Here is a 20,041-nt window from a genome sequence, read left to right on the forward strand (position 1 = left end):
GTAACAAAACCAACCGCCTCTATCCACTCCATATATATATATATATATATATATATATATATATATATATATAATTTTTAACATATAATTTTCAGCAATCATTTAACACATTTTCATATCTTATACAATTTTTTACTTCCATCAATCACATCTGAAAATTTCCCAATCTTTTCCACTTAATTTACATTTCTTTTTTTAATAAATATTTTATTAAGTTTTAACAGTAATCAAGAAATTTCAAGAAAAATACAAAAACAAGAAGGGTACAAAGTCACAAAAATACAATACAAAAATACGAACATTAAACACAACGAAAGAAAAAGAAAAAAAAGAAAAAAGAAAAAAATTCCCTCTTTCTTAATTTTCATTTTCAATTGACTTATTTTCCCGACTTCCTCACGTCTCCCGTTCTTGTATCCCTTTTTAGAAATTTATTCAGCAAATTCATATTCTAACAATTTGTCTATTATTATTCCAATCTTACATTTTACTTTATTGCTAAAGCCCCTAAACACTTAATTTACATTTCTTAATTTCACTATTACTTTTAATTTTCTTAACTAAGAACTCTCTTCATAATCTCCCTTGCGATATTTCATAGATTCCTCCTTACAAAACTTCTTGTAATCCTACAACTGTTGATTACAATTGCTTTTCTGATAGTTCACATATTTATCCCAGTCCTCTGAGAATCTCTGGTCCTGCAGGTTTCGAATCCTTCCTGTCATCTTATCTAATTCTGCATAGTCCAGCCTCTATCCACTCCTAATCTGAAATTCCCCACCAATGCCAGCGAACCCTCGAGGCAGGAAAAATAAATACACCCTGTACTGTAAATCACAATTTCTCCTCTTCCCACGCATGCGCAGTGAGCCAGCGTGACCTCACGCCCTCCCACCTCCGCGTCATCTCCTTCCCCTTCCGTCGCCTGGAAATAGCGGGCCGAGCCCGGCGAGGAAGGAAAGGAAGAGCCGCTTTGCCCGTGTGCGCATGCGCGTCGTCGTCGCGGCCGGGAATTGGCTCTCCTCCGTCGTCGGCGGCTGCTGCTGCTGCCGCTGCTGGTGGCGCGGCGCTCCGGGGACGCCGGCGTCGTGTTTTGGGCATATGCTCGGCGGCGCCTGAGCTCCGTCCGCTGCGCCCCGGGCCTCCCTGTGCCGCCGCCGCCGCCCGCCCCGCCGGGGATGCTGAGCAAAGGGGCGCTGCAGCGCGTGCTCTCCGCCGTCAACAGGAGGAGGAGGATGAAGCTGCTCATGGGGCTCGCCCTGGTCGCCTACGTCGCTTGTAAGTGCCCAGGCAGGGTGGGTGGGGGCTCCCATTCATTCGCCTCTTCCCAAAATGGAGGGGGGGTCACCGCGCGCTTTCCCTCGGTTTTTCATTTTTGCAAATTGCAGCAGCTGAAGGGTTGCACCAAACGCTGGAAGGGAGGGAGGGAGGGAGGGAAGCGACATGGTGGGGAGACAGATGTGACATAGCAATTCCTCCTTCTTTTTTGCAAAAGGTTCTCGGGGGGAGTCAAGAGTTTCTGGTGGAAGTTTGCAAAGTCCCCGTCGCTTCTTTTTCAGCGGCAGCGGGCAGGAGGGAAACCTCTTGATGGCGCTTTCTGGTTGGGGGTGGTTTTGGGGAGGGGGTGTTGCCCAAACTTTAGCAAAGTCTAAAAGCAAAATGCCCCAAACCTCCGGCCGTGAATGTGCCTCCAGGTTAGGCCCCAAGTCCGTATTTGAACACTGACCAGAGTGTGCTTTGAGATTTTGTGGTGTGTGTGTGTGTGTATTTGGCAGTGGAGGAGAGTAGCTTCTCTGTGTTCTCAGGTGATGGCAGTGTAATAGTTATGTCTACTCAGGAGTAAGTCCTGATAAATTCAAAAAAGGTAGGCCGAGTCAAACAAAAAGATAGTTGTGTCCTGTGCTTACGATTTGCATTTACCGCAGCTGTGTCTCTTTTGGGCTGGGAAACCTAATAAAAACATTCTGCTGCTGGTTCTCTGAATTAAACTAATGGCTTGCTCACAGGACCTGTTTCCAGTGTCCAGGCTTATATTCTCTCTCTTTCTCTTTTCACCTGCCCCCCTCCCCCTGCCAGGGTTGCATTGTGGCAAATGTCCATCTCACCACCACAAGCAGGGTTAGCCTTTTCACATCCATTAGAAGGTATCAGTCAGTTTGAGGATATTTTCGGAAACATGCTGGAAACTGAATGGCGCGCATAAGGAGACTCCTTCTAGACTAAGGCCAGCTTGTGAGCTTTTTCCACAGGGTGTGTGTGCACAAATGTCACAACAGTAGATCCTGATGTTTTGTACCATTGCAAATATCGGGTTTGACTGGTAGCAAAGTATCTGGCATTGTATGTGCAAAAGAAGAATCGGATGACCTGTCAGCAGTAAGCACAGTACAACCTGTAAGCACAGTGCCAATCTGTAGAAAAAGTTGGCCATGTTTGTCTTGGCGTCACATAGGCTGAGGAGAACCTTGTATGCCATCTTGACGCCATGGAGGCAGGGCACTATAAAAGTGTAATAAAGAGAAATGGCAATTTTTCTCATCCCACAAATAGTTCACAGCCTGAACTAATTAAGTAACAACTTGTACTTTAATTGACCTTGCTGTGGCTAACCTTTTCAACTCTGCTACTGCCTGAAGAGGTTTTCCACAGAGGTTTGCGCAGAACAAACGCACAGAGGTTTTGCGCAGAGGAAACGTACTGGACAGGCAGATATTCCACACATGTTTTGTAACATGAAGGCTGAAGCAGCGAGGAAGTTGCACATATATCCTGGAAGAACCCTCTTGTCCAGCCTTCCCCAACCAAGTCCCCTTCGGATGTCGTTGGACTAGAGCTCGCATCTTCCCTCACCATTCACCACAGTGGCTGGGGCTGATGAGAATTATAGTCCAAAATATTGGAGGAACAACAGATTGGAGAAGATGGATATAACCAGGGCTTTTTTCCCCAGCTGGAACTCAGTTCTGGTACCTCTCAGGTGGGTGTCATTGTCTTTATAAGAGAACAAGGGAGGCATTTATGGTGGGCACCTCTTTCTAGAAAGACAGCACAGGATATAACCCACAGGGCTAGATCAGGCAGGTGCTGTCCCCATGGTCGGCTACTGAAGTGATCAAAGATCAAACCCGAGGCTTTCTGCATGCAGATCATCTGCTTTCCCACTCAGCTATAGTTTAACGTGGGCCTTGCTTTAGAGTCTGCACACTTCAGCACTGACATGGCTCTGTTGTTTTTGCTGCGGAAGGAAGGCAAGAGTCCATTTCTGCTTTAGAAAACAGTGGTCAAATCCCTGGATGTGGTGGCAGTGGAAGGAAGTAGTACAATAAAATACAATATAGTATTTAAAAGCAACAAAAATACAGTTAAAAATCAATATAAATATTTAATTTGATGTGCTGTTTCCTTTTTTCTTCTTTAACCATTAATCCACAGACACCATGCGGACCATCTGAATGACGCTTGTGGAATAATGATGGTCCAAACCACGGGCCACAGTTCGGAAACCTATGGTTTAGGGCTTTTTGTACTTTCAGGGTTGCAATACAGGCACGTCTGATGCACTATCTTGTTGCACCGATAAGGAGCGAGGAGAAAATCCCCAGAGTTTTCCTGGTGGCTCATAGCAGTTTCCACTCCGCTTAAAAGGAGAAACAAACAACAGTCCAGATAGAGCAGTAGGCAAACTAAGGGCACACTCTTCTTTGCGTAATATAATGTCTCCAGGGTTTCCTTATTTAGGAGCATTGTAGTCATTTAATGTAAGGACAAGCCCTAGGGCTTCAGCTTATTGCTTTAACCAGTGAAGTAATGCTTACATTCTAAAGTATGTTGTAGACATCGCCTCTTGTCTTGGGTGGTCCAGAAAGGCCTAGAAATATTTGAGTATGTGAGTGGGTAATGAAAGAAAGTATTTGAGTGTGTTTGTTGAAAGTGTGCCTCAGGTTCATTTCAGCTACTTAACTGGCATAGCCTATGTGTGTAGCGGAATGGGCTTGTAATCTTCAGCAAGGTGTGTTAGTAGTTACAATTGCTGCACATTCAAAAACTCCTAGTATTATTATTAATAATAGTAATTAATAATAGAAATGTTTCACAAACTAGTACACGTAAGCAAGAGGGTGGAGATGTGGAGGAGGGACTTGTATTTCTTGTCCCTAGTTATGGTGCAAACAATATCCACTTGGTGCCTAAGATGCTGACTAGTTTTGTGACACCGCTCCCATCCAGCCCGCCACGCAAGTGTTCAATTATAACTGAGTTGGTTTTTTTATGGACATTCTATAATTTGTGTAAATTGCTTAGAGATTACGGGTGGTTAAACAGTATGTAAATTCCCATGAGTAAATAATATTCCCCATAGCAGTCACAATAGAATGCTAGCTAGGCAAAAAGAATTGCGCTGTCAAAGGCACAAAATATTTCACTTCTCTTTTTTTTAAATAAAATATTTATTGGTTTTCACAAACTTTAACAAACACACACACAATACACAATACACAAATACACACACAAAAACAAACATGCATAATTTCAAAACCTTTTTTCTTAAAGCTTACCAAAATATTTCACTTCTCAGTGCTCAGAAATTGCTACTCGGCAATAAAAGCATTTATTTTACAGAAATAACGCAACAAATTTCTGTTGGTAGCACAGAATCTGAAAGGCCGTTGAGGTGAACTTTTAAATTATTCTGGAATGGTAGCATTCTCAGTAGCTTGACTCGAGGTAGTAAATTATGTGTTACTAAGCGGGTGGTGCTGTGGCCTAAACCACTGAGCCTTGGGCTTGCCGATCGGAAGGTCGGTGGTTTGAATCCCTACAACGGGTTGAGCTCCCGTTGTTTGGTCCCAGCTCCTGCCAACCTAGCAGTTCGAAAGCATACCAGTGCAAGTAGATAAATAGGTACCGCTCCGGTCGGAAGGTAAACAGCGTTTCTGTGAGCTGCTCTGGGTTTCGCCAGAAGCGGCTTAGTCATGCTGGCCACATGACCCGGAAAACTGTCTGCGGACAAACGGCTCCCTTAGCTAGTAAAGTGAGATGAGTGCCGCAACCCCAGAGTCTTCGCGACTGGTGTTAACTGTCAGGGGTCCTTTACCTTTACCTTTTTAAGGGAGGAATAATCACCGCTGACTGATGTTCTATATATTGTGTTGTTTTTCTGTGTACGTTTGCTTTGTGAGGGATTGGCCCCGGAGCAACAAATAAAAATTTTCTGAAAGGGTGATACGTTTTGTTGTTGCTGATTTTCTTCAGCTCTCTGTAGAAGTCAGATAACGCTTAAGTGCAGTAGCTTTTAATAGCTGAGAAGATCGATCCAATTCTGCAGGTCGATGCGCTGGCAATAGCTGTCTTGATGCTTCCTTGAAAAATGATTAAGTGGTTTTGTGGCAATGGCCTATCTCCACCCCCTTATTTCAGCCATTACAGGAGTAGTTCTGTGGGTGATTCATATTTGGAATATGGTAAAATATTAGCACAGACATACTGAAACAAAAAACTAGGTGCAGTTCATCCAAAACAAAGGCATTATTTAGATTCTAAGGAACATGTACTTGTAGCTGAATGTTTTTCAGAGCCACCAAGGTAGCTTCTGTACCAGAGCAAGGCTGAAATCCAGGTTCAGAGGTGTCCAGTTAATGCGACACAGTGGGTAAAATATTGCCTGCCAAGTCAAAGAGACAGAGGATGGGATTCAACTAAATGCGTCCCATCAGCTCACGGATCTTCTTGTGCAGTAGGACTTTTACCTTTCTCCCCTGCCAGCATGTCCCCACACCTGCCCCAAATGTGCTCCAGGGGGTTGGAGTGAACCCCTAGAACAGATTTTGGGGGGTATGGGTCGGGGAAGAGAGAGACAATGTTCCGAGGTGCAAGCAGAAATCATTGCACTGACAGAACGATCACCCAGCGCTAAGGTGGATGCAACCCATTGTCATCAACTTTAAAGCGAATGCTTGCTTGCTGAAGCTTGGAGCATAAAATCAAACTTAATCTTGGCCTTCATGGAAAGTATATCATTTTTTGACACGTCTGCTCTCAAAGATAGGTGCACCATGACTTAGTCTGGTGTGGGTAAAGTGCCTGAAATTGTAATGTGTCTAATTAACTCTTATGGTTCTGTAATTAAATCGCGACAGGAACAATTGGCTCATTGTCCGCTGTAGTTAATGGTAAAATGCAGCTAATGGATTCACAAGCAGGGCTTTAAGGGCAGGTTGGTGGCTTTGAAGTTTCTTGAAGTTAATAAAAGAATTGCCTTTCTGTTTATGCAACCCGATAGGGCCTTGTGACTAAATATCAGCTCGATCAGAGTAACTGTTGCCACAGCATTTGTTTGAGCTTTTGTTTCCAGTGTTTTCCGTCAAACAATGCACACCCATTTGGCCAGAATGGAGTCGCTTAGAACTATGCAGCAAGGCAGTTTTTAAGGTAGAAAAAATAAATAAATAACTACACTGCTCCCCTCCCACCTCCAATATGTGGTATAGCATGTGAAGCGAAAATTTTCTTAATTTGGATGCTTTCCTGTCTTCCCAGCTATTGCCCATTAAAGGTAAAGGTAAAGGGACCCCTGACCATTAGGTCCAGTCGTGGCTGACTCTGGGGTTGTGGCGCTCATCTCGCTTTATTGGCTGAGGGGGCTGGCGTACAGCTTCCGGGTCATGTGGCCAGCATGACTAAGCCTCTTCTGGCGAACCAGAGCAGTGCACAGAAATGCCGTTTACCTTCCTGCCGGAGTGGTAACCTATTTATCTACTTGCACTTTGACGTGCTTTCGAACTGCTAGGTTGGCAGGAGCAGGGACTGAGCAACGGGATTTGAACCGCCGACCTTCTGATCAGCAAGTCCTAGGCTCTGTGGTTTAACTCACAGCACCACCCGCGTCCCACGCCTTCCCAGTTATTGCCCATTAATTACTCCTTATTGATCACCCATTTCCTCTTTTCAGACTGCTAAATTGCTATGTTTCTCATTAGCTGGCTTCTCTCACCTACATCAAGAGAGTTTCTGGCAGCTGCCATTGGTTGCATCCAGAAGGTGTGGCGTCCGTTGTAAGGTCCTACTGTTTCGGTGGGACACATTTAAACATTTTCAGCATTGACTATGCCCGATTCTCATGAGCACTTGTGCGTGATCTGCTCGCAGGCATGCTTTCGGCTCTCTTTCAGCGGATTTATTGCTCCTGTGCATCGTTCCCTTCTTAATTCACACGAATGATAAGCATCCTAAAAAGCGAGTGTGGGCAGAGCACAAAAGGGAATCCTTACCTGGGGTTTTAGTTCATTTCAGTTACGTTCACTATATCTGTGCCTCCTTTGAAACGAAGTGCTCGTTCATCTTGGCTTGGAGGCTTCTAGCATTAGCAGATAAAAAACTACCTGTCCTTGGTATCTCTTTCCAAGTGTCTCCAGTGTGTAGCATTTCTCCCCGTCTTTGGCTTCCATGCTCCCACCCTTGGACTCACTGCTTGAGTCCACTGCATCTCTTTTGGACAACCATAGACATTTTTACCACCAGTTCTTGAGAATGATTCATCCCTAAGTAGACAGCTCACCAGCTTCTGTTCCCTTTCCCTCCAAGGATCAGTTTAAAAGCTGTTCTATCACCTTTTTCATTTTAAGCACCCATCAGCCTTAGAAAATACCATATTTTCCCATGTATCAGACTGTTTTTTCCTTTAAAAAGCATGCTAAGAAGTGGGGGTCGTCTTATACATGGGTAGTACATAGGGTGGACGTTTGATTGGTTGCTACCACGTCTGTCAGCAACTATTGCGCGTGTGATTGGTTGCTGCGTCAATGGGTGGTGTTGATTGGCTGACACTCAGGCAGTTGGGCAGGCAATTGGCAGCTTCTGCTGGCGATGGGACAGATGGGAGGCGGATTTTGCGATGTGTGTGGGTGAGTGATTTTTGGCATCCCCCCTAAAGAAAAGCTCAACCCTGAGTATTCCCTCCCCCAAAAAGTTTAACAACCCTGTGCCATCTTCCCCCATTTTCTTAAACCTGAGTTCCTAAAAATAGGGGGCGTCTTATAGCTGGAAAAGTACGGTACTTTGATTCTGCGAAGGATGCACATTATTAGGAAGGCATGCTTAAAATCTGGGGCAGGTTTGTTGATTTGTTCCCATGGCTCTTGGCAACCCGGCTGGCTAGCAACCATTCCATTAAGTGTGTCTTGTGTAGTGAATGGGCCTTGGAAGTGTGTGGACATGCCCTTAAGGCAAATTAAGGTCACTGAATAAATGCTTTGTGGTGTGTGGGTGTTTGTGTTCTGTGCACTCCTCAGGGCAACTTGCAACAATTTTAAATTACAAGGCCATAGAACATACTAAAATGCACACACACACTGTTCAAAGAAGCTTAATCAGGTATCAAAGAATTTGAATGTTTACTGTGTCTGGATTCTGAATACTGTATATTAAAGAGAAGGTTGGAATTGTTGCTTTCTTTCGCACATAATGGTCAGCTTGTTAAATTTATAAAGCCATCATCGAAAGAATAAAATCACACTTTACTGAAGATGGTTATTTCAGTTTTCTCCCATATTTTCTTAATAGTTTTAAAGTAATTAAGTGTTTCTGGGTGCTCTTACTGTGATCAGTAGCTTAAAACAACAAACGATTTTTAAAATGCAAGAACACTAATTAAAATGCATTTGATTCTATTTTCTCTGTAGACAAATAAGAAAGAGCTAGCATTCTGTTTTCAGTCACATTCACAGCCAGGAAGTGTTTGGAAGCTTGCTTACATTTCTCGTATATCTTTAAGCCACTCATCCATAGTAGAACTTAATGGTAAATCATCACGCAGTGTAATATGCCACGTGCTGTTATTCATCTGAGTTTGCATTTACCTAATTTTAAGACCTGCCAAGGAACAGATGATTCTGTCCTGTCCTGATATGTAAAACCATAGAATTCAAAGAAGGCGAACTCCCACCCCAATGTCTGTATATCTGAGTTTCTAACACAGCCTGGCAGAGACATTCCTTTCCACCCAGAACTGCAGTAGTATGGAAAAACCCACTCCCCACTCCCCAGCTGGTTGGCAGAGGAGCAGGGGTGGGGTGCTCTGTATCTATGGGACGCGGATGGCGTTGTGGTCTAAACCAATGAGCCTTCTTGGGCTTGCCAATCAGAAGGTTGGTGGTTCAAATCCCCGCAACAGAGTGAGCTCCCGTTGCTCTGTTTCAGCTTCTGCCAACCTAGCAATTTGAAAGCACACCAGTGCAAGTAGATAAATAGGTATCACTGCAGCGGGAAGGTAAACGGTGTTTCTGTGTGCTGTGGTTTCCGTCACGGTGTTCTGTTGCCACCAGAAGCGGTTTAGTCATGCTGGCCACATGACTCGGAAAGCTGTCTGTGGACAAACGCTGGCTTCCTCGGTTTGAAAGCTAGATGACCGCTGCAACCCCATAGTCGCCTTTGACTGGACTTAACCATCCAGGGGTCCTTTACCTTTACCTTTTTATACTCTGTGTCTTCACATCTGTGCTCTGTACTCATGTCTGCATGCACAAGAGAGAATGTGGGGTAGCTGCTCCCACTTCTGCTTTGGCCATTCTCTGTCACCACCAGGAGCTGGGTTCTTGGGAAGCATTGGCCAACAGCGAACATGGCTGTCAGCTGGAGAAAGGAGTTGGCCACTCTTAACGATATGTAGAATATTTCCACGTGAAACCACTAAACGAGAAAGCACCCAGGGAGCAAGACAGGTGCTTCACAAACATCCATTCCTCGCAAAATTGTCCCCCCGCCCTCAGTGGCTGTTGACAGTCAAAATTTCAATACAGTACTGCCTAAAATAGGCACAGCCCAGATGCAAAAGGACGCAGGTGGCGCTGTGGGTTAAACCACAGAGCCTAGGACTTGCCGATCAGAAGGTTGGCGGTTTGAATCCCTGTGATGGGGTGAGCTCCCGTTGCTCTGTCCCAGCTCCTGCCAACCTAGCAGTTTGAAAGCACATCAAAGTGCAAGTAGATAAATAGGTACCGCTCCGGCAGGAAGGTAAACGGCATTTCCATGCGCTGCTCTGGTTTGCCAGAAGCGGCTTTGTCATGCTGGCCACATGACCCGGAAGCTGTACGCCGGCTCCCTCTGCCAATAAAGCGAGATGAGCGCAGCAACCTCAAAGTTGGTCACGACTGGACCTAATGGTCAGGGGTTCCTTTACCCTTTACCAGATGCGAAAATGAGACCCAGGCCCAACTCTCACGTTTTGTAAACTGAAGAGACAATCTGCACAAGGGAAGTACAGAGGAGAAAAAACACAGAGAAGAGAACTGCGTTTGACAGTGCCAGAATAAATTAGGGAACTGTAAGCAGGCATTTGTATCTATCTGGCATTCTTCCTTGACTACAATAGTGTGAGTTCCTGAGGGGGGTGAAGGTGACTTTGGTCTTCTGGCCAGCAGCAGAAGCCGAAGCTGCTTCACACCTTGCAATTCTTGGAGCGGCTGGGGTTCTTTGTGGACAAGGAACCCGATGTCTGGGGCCAGGCTGGCATTTCTTTTACCTCATGAGTTCTTCCTCCCAGGGGTCCTTGTTCTTCTGGAGCAGGAGCAGGGAACACCAGGCGGTAAGGATTGAATTTGCCACCACCCCCTACTCTCTTCACCAGCTCTGCTTTGCCCCTGAAGCATTTCTGCCAGGTTGGAATGGGTCCTTGAACTGCCACAATGCCTCTTTCTTGGGTGATGAGAGAGATTTTTGTCAGTGTGTATGGAAGCTAGCTTACTGTGTTGAACAGTTACATCCATTGCACTGCCTGCTCTTGTCTCTGTGCCGCCACCCCTCCTCCAACCCACTGCAATGCAGGAATCTTTTGTCCAACTTGGGGCTCGAACCCACAATGCTGACGTCAAGGGTCTTCATGGCTCCCCTTTCAAACATGATGTGTGTTCAGTGGGGCATATGATTTGGGAAAGTGGAAAAATAAGGACCATTTAGTTTGCTAGATTATTTCTATGCATATGGGACTTCTGCAGATAAAATAACTTGTAACCTGGTGGTATCTAGACATATCTGATGGCTTTTTTCTGGTGTGCCCCCGCCTCCGCCCCCGCCTGTGGGAAGCTTCACAGAATAGTCTAGTATGATTGTTGTATGTGATGATAATACAGTGGTACCTCGGGTTACAGACGCTTCAGGTTACAGACTCCGCTAACCCAGAAATAGTACCTCGGGTTAAGAACTTTGCTTCAGGATGAGAACAGAAATCGTGCTCCAGCGGCGCGGCAGCAGTGGGAGGCCCCATTAGCTAAAGTGGTACCTCAGGTTAAGAACAGTTTCAGGTTAAGAACAGACATCCAGAATGAATTAGGTTCTTAACCCGAGGTACCAGTGTATACGTGTTGTACGTTATTTCCTACTTGGAAACCTTCTGTGAAGTAATTTGTTTGCGAAGGAGAATTATATTAAGCACATCTAGATTTGGGCTACCTGAATCTCGTTGCAGCTTGAGATGCTGAATGTTTTCCTGACTGTGACAATTAACATTCAGTACTTTGGGAGGACTAATTATTTTGGAATATTTTACCATCCCAATAGTCCTATAATCATTTGATATATACAGTATGACTTGTTTTCTGGAATACCTGCTCTTACCCTAATGAAGCTCACCTCGTTAATACCTGAAATGAATGTCTTCTGAATTGATTTAAAATATTTTCAAGCAACACTAATTCATTCTTCTTCTTTTCCCACAGCTGTATGGGGAAATGTACTCAACATGAGGTAACAACGAGTGCTTCTTTTTTCCCTTTTGTATGCCTGTGAGGATGTGAAGCAGAATTATTCTTTCTGTCAGAACAACAAAAAGTATCTTTTCCCCCAACCTCCCTTTCCTTCTTCCATGGAATGGAAGATAACGGGAAACATTCAGTTTCTCTGATTAAAAATGTTGTCGTCAGCCACAAATTTTTGGCGTGAGAAGAAAAAAGTGGCTGTTGAAAAGGCCCATCCAGAAGTGTGGGACAAGGCCCTATAACTATTCTGCCCTCCCCCCCTTTACTGTCTCTTCCCCTTTCTCCTTCCTGCGGTGCAAACTCGGGAACAACAGTGGTAGATTTGTCATTAGTGGAGGCATTGCATGCGTCCTACAGGAGCAGTTTATATGCTGGAGATAATATATGAGTGGCGTGCTGCTGTTTTTGAAAGGCGCATGCCTCTTTGAGCAATATCTCTGTTGGGATTAGCCATGCAAATGTCCTTCAGAAGTTTATCAGAGTGGGGAAGAGATTGTCGCTGTCGTCTTTGCAAAAACATTGGGCCTTGTCCAATGTTAACCATTCCATTCACTCTACAGACTTGTGCTTGTCTAATGAAACTTCTTTCTCTTCTTCCTTTGCACCCTCAAAAATCTGCTCCAGGGGATTGTCTGGAGCAGAATTTGTGGGTGTGCAGGAAGAGGAGGGGGAGAATACATCCTGTCTGTTTGCACAGTGTTAGATACAACCCTATATCCTTGACTCCCTCTGCCCCAATTCTTTTGTGTGTGCTTTGCAGTCAGTGTTCCCAAAAGCTTTATCATATTATTACGAGATTGCATTCAGCAGAACTGTGTTTCCGAAAATAACTGTATGCTCCTTCCAAAGAAAGAAAGAAAAAGGCCACTCCTGCTTCCCGTTGTAAGTGGAGAGTCAGATTGGATTACTCCGTTGGTAAAAATAAACATTTACTGGTGCTAATCCTGTGGCTGAAAGTGAGCTGGGTTCTTTGCTGTGGAAAATCCATATAACTGTGTGGGTTTCATAGGCTCTGATTGTGTTATCAGCACTTGAAACCCATAAGATTAAACAAGTTTGGCTGAGGATGTGGTTTCACCCAGTGAACCTTTTCTACAAATGACTCTTAAGGTAACAGAACAGTTTTAACTCTGGAGTAGCTAACTTCTGGCCCTTCAGAAGTTGCTGGACTCTTCTCCCAATATCCCCTGTCAGCAGGGTCAGCAACTGGGGATGATGGGGGGTTTCAGACAACCACTGAGGGCCAGAGGTTAATCACTCCTGGTTTAACTCTTTTACTCCAGAACAAGGGCATATATAGCCACAGGTTTCTGGTGTATGAAAGGACACAGGATTGACTTGTAACTTTCAGGGGCTTCCCACACTTTTTATAGAGCATCATATCTGGGGTAGCATTTATGCAAAGGTGTTCATGACCTTCAGATCACGCACTGCATTCTATGTGCCAGGAGCTGGGTCTGCATGAACCCAGGAGTTTTTCTTTGTGCATCCTACATGCTATGCAGCTGTGTCAATGCGTTTTCCCGAAACCTGGGTCTCCCAACTGTTGTTGGACTACAACTCCCATCACCCCTGGTTAGCAGGACTGGTGGTCAGGGATGATGGGAGTTGTAGTCCAACAACAACTTTGAGAAGTTTGAGGGAAAACTGACCTATGTTGTGAAACAATCCTTACAGTTTGCAAACATAGGAATACTTGTGGAGGGTTTTCCCCCTTTGGTGATTCCACCCATGTAGGGTTTCCCAACTAAGTTTTGTACTCTTTAGGTGTGGCAGAAGGAATTGGAAGTTGTTGTTGGATTCTGTCTCGCATCATCCCTGACAATTGGCTATACTAGCTAAGGCTGATGGGAGTTGGAGTCCAGCAACATCTGGAGGTACCCCATCTCTACTGTAAGTCTGCAACTTACACTCATTTAACTTGTGTGCATTCAGTTTTACGTGCTTAGCATTGTTTTTTAAACAAAATTTAAAAGGGGGCGGGCCTCTGGGGATGGGAGACTTTGGCAACCCCACCCAAAATTGCACCCAATGACTATGCCCAATTTTGGCTTTAGGTGCGATCCCCGTAAAGTCACCCCCATGGAAATTGAGGGCTTACTCTATCTAGCTGAACTTCTATTGCTGTATTTGGTGGATCTTTGGCCATTTTTAAAGTTTTCCTTATGGTTTTCTTCCCAACAGGTCTATCCAGGATACTAGCGATCAGAAAGTAGAAAATAAGATTGAAGAGGTCAGTACGCTGGATAATCCAGTATTATAATCCTTGCTTTCCCCACAGTCAGCATTTGCAGACTTCCACTGTTTTCCTTTCGTTGTCGGTCTTCTTTCCTTTCAATTCTGTCCCCTCGGTGGAGCTGCCACTTTCATTTTTCTTCCCTTCAAATGTTGGCAAAGCTCACAACCATTCAGCTCCACGCCAGTGTGTTGCTTTGTAGATGTCTTCCTTTAACATTCATACTTTGAGACCCTACTTGTTAGTTGTAAATAATAATATATATAAAACAATTTCCGTTTGCCCCCCCCCCATATCCTCAGCCTTTGTGGGTGGGTAGTAACACATTCATCAGTGTTCGTAAAATATATAAACGCAGTAATAATGCAACCAAAATAAGGCAACCTCCTTCTCTTTCCACACCAAATGTCTGCTCCCAGTGTATGTCAGGATTGAAATGGGTCGTGGGAGTAAAATGCTGGTTTCCTGTTGGCATTTTTTATCTTGGTTTCAGTGCTGCTAATATGCAGCTGCAGCACCCAGCCCTCAATTCTTTATGGCTGTGTCATCTTGTAAAGCTAAACTAAACCATGGCTTAATGTAACAATGGAAGAATGGTTGTCAAAATTAATGGACTTAGCTGAGATAGCAAAATAGACATGTTTAATCAGGGGAAAGTCAGTGCTAACATTTACTAAAGATTGGTTTTAAATTATTGTACCCCACCTTACTTGTGCTGGTCTATAAGGATTTGATTATGACTAAAGATTGGAAACCTCTCATAGACTTTTGTGTGGAAAAAAGGAAATAATGACGCTTGAAGATAAAGTTTGTTCATAGAAAGTGGTTTTGTTGGGTGTTATATTGGAGTGGATGAAGTGAATATTGTTTATATATAGCAGATGAAGAATCAGAAGTTCTTTAGTTTCTGAGCTTTATCTTTTCTATTTTCTCTATCTATTTCTTATTATCTGTCTTCTTTATTCTTTTTCACTATGTCTTTTTCTTAAGTCTTGTATTTTTCTCTATGAACACTTTCATTTTAAATAACAAACTATGGCTTAATGTGAAAGTGCTGGTTCCCAAGGCGGAGATAGCATCTACTCTGCTTTTCCCTTGTGCTTTAGATCGATGTTGCAACTAAGCCAGAGTTTGGCGTAGGGTATTGTCTGAACCCAGGATCACAGTCAAAGCTCTCTCTTCTCTTTTAACTATGATCTGTAGTTTAAAAACAAATCTTGATTTGTTGTTCTTGCGGGGAAATATATTGATGCAAGGAAACCACACTGGGTGTTAACTGTCGCTTTTGCCTTTAGGTTGTTGCGCCTTTAAGAGAGAAGATCCGAGAACTGGAGAAAAGGTATCTTCTAAAAGCCACAGCGACTGAAATGGCTTCTGATAGATGTTACATAGGGCATTGGGGACACAGTGAAACCTTGCTTGACCCCACAGCACAGCAGCAGTGGAGCACACCATATCTCGCTTAATGCAACTCTTTGGAAATGGTTTTGCAGGTAGTGACAGATCAAGGAGAATTAACTAGGGCACACTCCCTTGTGTGTCTCTCAGTGCTGGAGCAACCAAAGCTGTGTCGGTGCTGAAGCCAGGTTGAAATGAATGAATGCAAATTTTCTTGATCTAAGTGTGACTACGGTTGTATAACTACAACCTTCTCGAGTACCTTTCCCGAATAAAGGATATGTTAATGACTGGGAGGTAGCTGTTTAAATCCCCAACAGTCTAGGGAGTTTTAAATTATTATTTTTTAAAGTCATCGTGATCTAGATATTTAGAACTGTCACCACCTTCTCTCCCCGCCTCCCTTTCATTGCATGTTTATATTTAAACGTAGCCTAAAATAGAATGTACTATTGCAAACTGGTGGTACATCTGGCATCCAACACTGTGTACCAATGAAGCATTTTGTATTCCTGTTTTCATCCAGGAAGATAAGTGAGAGAAGCCTCAGATCAGTTCACAGTGTAAACAAAGAACTCATGCTTTATGCCACGGCATTTGATATTAGTAACTTCTAAGGAGGCTATAATGTTTGATCACCTAAGTCTAATGTTGGATACAACTCCGTACAGTAGCACCTTGGGTTACATTACCCTTGGGTAACGTAAACTTCAGGTTGCAAAAGCGGCAAACCCGGAAATGTTTCGCTGCGCGCACATGCGCAGAAGCGGTCTACTGCTTCTCCTCAGGTTGCGAAAACCTTGGAATCCGGCTGGACCTCCGGAATGGATTCCGTTCACAATTTATTAATTCATACGTATTGGCTTCCAGGAGTTAATGGTCTGTGATTCTCTCATGTAATGTTTACTGGGCATCGTAGGATAAACACATGTGCCAGTGATAAGTCTTCCAGCTTCAATAAGGTTTAAAATTTCTCATTCTTCCATTTTGAAATGTTTCATAGTTTTACTCAGAAGTACCCGCCAGTGAAGTTCCTATCCGAAAAGGATCGTAAAAGAATTTTGGTAAGTTGGCAACTTGCTCAGAACTAATCAGTGACCTAAATTTCTGCATAGGTTTATTGAGAAGAAACAACAAGCTGGCCGTTCTCTTTATGGCATGGCACACATTGAAAAGAAAATTCAGTGTACTTGTGTTAGCTTTTTAGCTCTTCCTAATTTAATTTTAAATTTTGGACATAGTCCTAAGGATGGCATCATTAAGAAGCAATAATCAATATTTGAGTACCCAATTCTGGACTGAGCACCCAGACACTGTGGTATTGTTGAAGCTAAGTTGGCATGGATTGTGCGCTAAGAGAAGCCACAGGAAACCTCAAAAAGGGATAGAAAAATAAAAGATGACAAATGATTCCTGTGAAGGAGAAAGTTTGTTAGAAAGAACATAGGTAAAGGTACCCCTGCCCGTACGGGCCAGTCGTGTCCGACTCTAGGGTTGTGCGCCCATCTCACTTAAGAGGCCGGGGGCCAGCGCTGTCTGAAGACACTGAAGGTCACGTGGCCAGCATGACAAGCTGCATCTGGCAAGCCAGCACCAGCGCAGCACACGGAAACTCCGTTTACCTTCCCGCTATAAAGCAGTACCTATTTATCTACTTGCACTTAGGGGTGCTTTCGAACTGCTAGGTGGGCAGGAGCTGGGACCGAAAGATGGGAGCTCACCCCACCGCGGTGATTCGAACCGCCGACCATACGATTGGCAAGTCCTAGGCGCTGAGGTTTTACCCACAGCGCCACCCGCGTCCCTTAGAAAGAACATAGTTTTCGGTATTAAAAAGCAAATTCAAGCAACAGACTTTAACTCAGAATTTGAGGGAGTGATGCTCTTGCTGGCATAATTTTTCAAAATATGTGCTGCATGCTGGTCCTTGCTTTGACTTACTTCAGCAGTCTTGCTTTTCCAGTGTGGTTTTTTTTCATTTAATAACAATATTTATATGCTGCCCTATAGTGGAAAGTTTGGGTGGCTAACAGTAAATGTAAAACAAAACCATAAAATAAAAGATCATAATGAAGACAGCAGCAGAGGCTAAAAGCAATGTGCTCTCACAAGCACCAGAAAATAGAAACTCTGAACATCTCCAGTAATTTCAGATTTTTGGAATGTTGAGATTAAAAGATTAAAACACCTGAAGAAGTATAAAGGCCTTCAACTGGTGCTCAAAGGAGTGCTAAGTAGGCACCAGGCGAGCTTCTTTGTGGATGACATTTTTTAATGGGGTGCCAGCACTGAAAAGGCCCCCTCCCCTCCACAATAACCGTAAGTGAATAGAAATTCAGCAGTGGGGCACCCTGGAAAAGCTGGTAGCCGTTTGAAAATGCACAAATGCAAACATACTCTCAAGGTATATTGAATTAGTTGCCAAAGTTTGTGGTGGCAGCTTGGATGGTTTCTAAAAGGCTTAGACAAATCTGTGAGTGCTGTAAGCTGTGGCATTGGAGGCAGAGTAGCTGTGGTTGCTAAGTGCTGGAGACAACCTACTTCAGCCGTCCAGCCGTCTAGTTCAGGATGAAATTGCAAGGCAGAATTGCTTGCGTGAAAGGGACTTCATGCCAGAAGCAGTTTGAATCCTATACGTAATACAGCCGTACCTTGGAAGTCTAATGCTTTGCCAGTCAAACGTTTTGGCTCCCGAACTCCACAAACCCGGAAGTGACTGTTCCAGTTTGCGAACTATTTTTGGAAGCTGAACATCCGACAGGACTTCCGATTGGCTGCAGGAGCTTACTGCAGCCAATCAGAAGCTGCGCTTTGGTTTCCGAACGTTTTGGAAGTCAGATGGACTTCCAGAACAGATTCCAAGGTACGGCTGTACATGCCTGTCTGCGTGTATATAGTCTTTATGCACACTACCTGCACATTCTTAGAAATAGCCACATGTGCATATATCGCATGGGAAACTGCTACCACATGATGAAATTATTTTCTACATATAATAATATAATGATGATGTAGTTTTCATTAAAGGTGAAATTGAGCAGCTGATATCGGTAGAATTGCTCAGTGTCAAACATCTAGAAAGCCTTTTGAAAAGTGAGCCAAATGAACAGCTGACACCAGGAGAAGAACGTTGGCTGTCTTGGATCTCTAAATCAGGGTTTCCCAAACTTGGGTCTCCAGCTGTTTTTGGACTACAACTCCCATCATCCTTAGCTAGCAGGACCAGTGGTCAAGGATGATGGGAACTGTAGTCCAGAAACAGCTGGAGACTCAAGTTTGGGGAACCCTCCACTAAATAATGTGTAGGAGCTGCAGACTGTAAATGCAGACCTGAAATATTCCTGGTAATTAAATGACATGGAAACTAATTGACTCTTAGCTAAGAGCAATGTGTTGGTCATGAACTTTCCGTTAAAGCTGTGAATCAGAAATTCTGTTGATGTTACTGTGCGCACAGCATTGGACTCTGATTAAAGATTTGGTGGTCCTTTGTCCTTTTGATAAGCACCCTGTTGTTTGATAGAACTGGAGCTTTGCAGTTTTGGTGGAGTAAACCTAATATGTAGCAACCCAGGATTTTTGTGAGGCTTTAAGAACGCTTTGACACCCTGATTCTAAACCCATTTACTTACAAGAAGACCCATTGATGTCACCTCTCCCGAATGTGCTTGTGTTCAGCCCTTAAGTGCAGTCTGGGGAGAAGTGCAGGACTGTAAAAACTGTGTGACATTGCTCAAGCTAAGAGGGTCTGATCTTAAGCAGTGAGTGTTTGATGTGAGACAGCCGGGGAGCCCATATGTACTGTATGCAAAACTGAAGAAGAGAACGGTAACCCCCAGAAAGTTATTTTTATCAGGATGAAGATGCATATCACTCAGTTGCCTAGATTTCCTGAATGACTGTGCTAACCTTTAACAGGTTGTGTCAGTCAGAATGAGTAGCTTGTGCAGTATGTGTTCATCAGGAATGGTTTTTCAGGAGGTGCGGGGAAGCAGAAAATGGGATTCGGACGAAATCAGGAGCCCTTCTACTCATACAAGCAAGCACTTGGCTTGCAATCCAATTGCTGTGGTGTTGTACAAGAAAAACACTTTCTTTTCATGAAGGTCATGTCTATGGATGGGAAGAACCACATTGTCAAGTAATTCAGTCAGTATAGGCAGTTCTGTGACTACTATTTGTAGCCTCTGGTCTGGTATTGAGTGCAAATCTCTTGGGTTCTTATTAACTAGCTGTTGGATCCATGGCTGGCGTCTGTGAAGAAGCATTGCCTTCCTCCAGGCTGATCCAGCAAACTTTCACTCTGACCCAGCAAAGCTGCTCTTAATTTACTGGGAAGGGTGTAGTGCAGGCTTCCTTAACCTCGGCCCTCCAGGTGTTTTTGGCCTACAACTCCCATGATCCCTAGCTAGCAGCACCAGTGGTCAGGGATGATGGGAATTGTAGTCTCAAAACATCTGGAAGACTTAAGCGTGGTGTAGTGGTTGCCTCACAACACTTCTAGAATGGTTGGGCTTACTGATTTGGCTTTGAGTGCGAATTCATGAATGATCCTAGTGATGAGGTCAATGGGAGGCAGTTTCTTCCTTGAACACCACCCCAGCAATGCATGTGTAAAGGAACATTTGTTTAGTCGTGTCCGACTCTTCGTGACCCC

The 20,041-nt window shown here is 44.0% G+C and overlaps 1 protein-coding gene across 1 annotated transcript in view; it reads left to right on the forward strand.

Annotated features, from left to right (window-relative positions):
* Positions 1 to 944: 944 nt before the first annotated feature.
* The window catches only part of UXS1 (UDP-glucuronate decarboxylase 1), a 38,999-nt gene continuing 19,902 nt past the window's right edge, over positions 945 to 20,041 (forward strand). Inside the window, exons 1-5 of the mRNA XM_083501551.1 lie at positions 945 to 1,281; positions 11,712 to 11,739; positions 13,935 to 13,983; positions 15,282 to 15,325; positions 16,388 to 16,448. Of these exons, the coding sequence (XP_083357677.1) occupies positions 1,182 to 1,281; positions 11,712 to 11,739; positions 13,935 to 13,983; positions 15,282 to 15,325; positions 16,388 to 16,448 (282 nt within the window). The 5' untranslated portion in view covers positions 945 to 1,181. The remainder of the gene's footprint in view (positions 1,282 to 11,711; positions 11,740 to 13,934; positions 13,984 to 15,281; positions 15,326 to 16,387; positions 16,449 to 20,041) is intronic.

Source organism: Podarcis liolepis (assembly GCF_965112155.1).
Source record: "Podarcis liolepis genome assembly, chromosome: 4".
Taxonomy (NCBI): domain Eukaryota; kingdom Metazoa; phylum Chordata; class Lepidosauria; order Squamata; family Lacertidae; genus Podarcis; species Podarcis liolepis.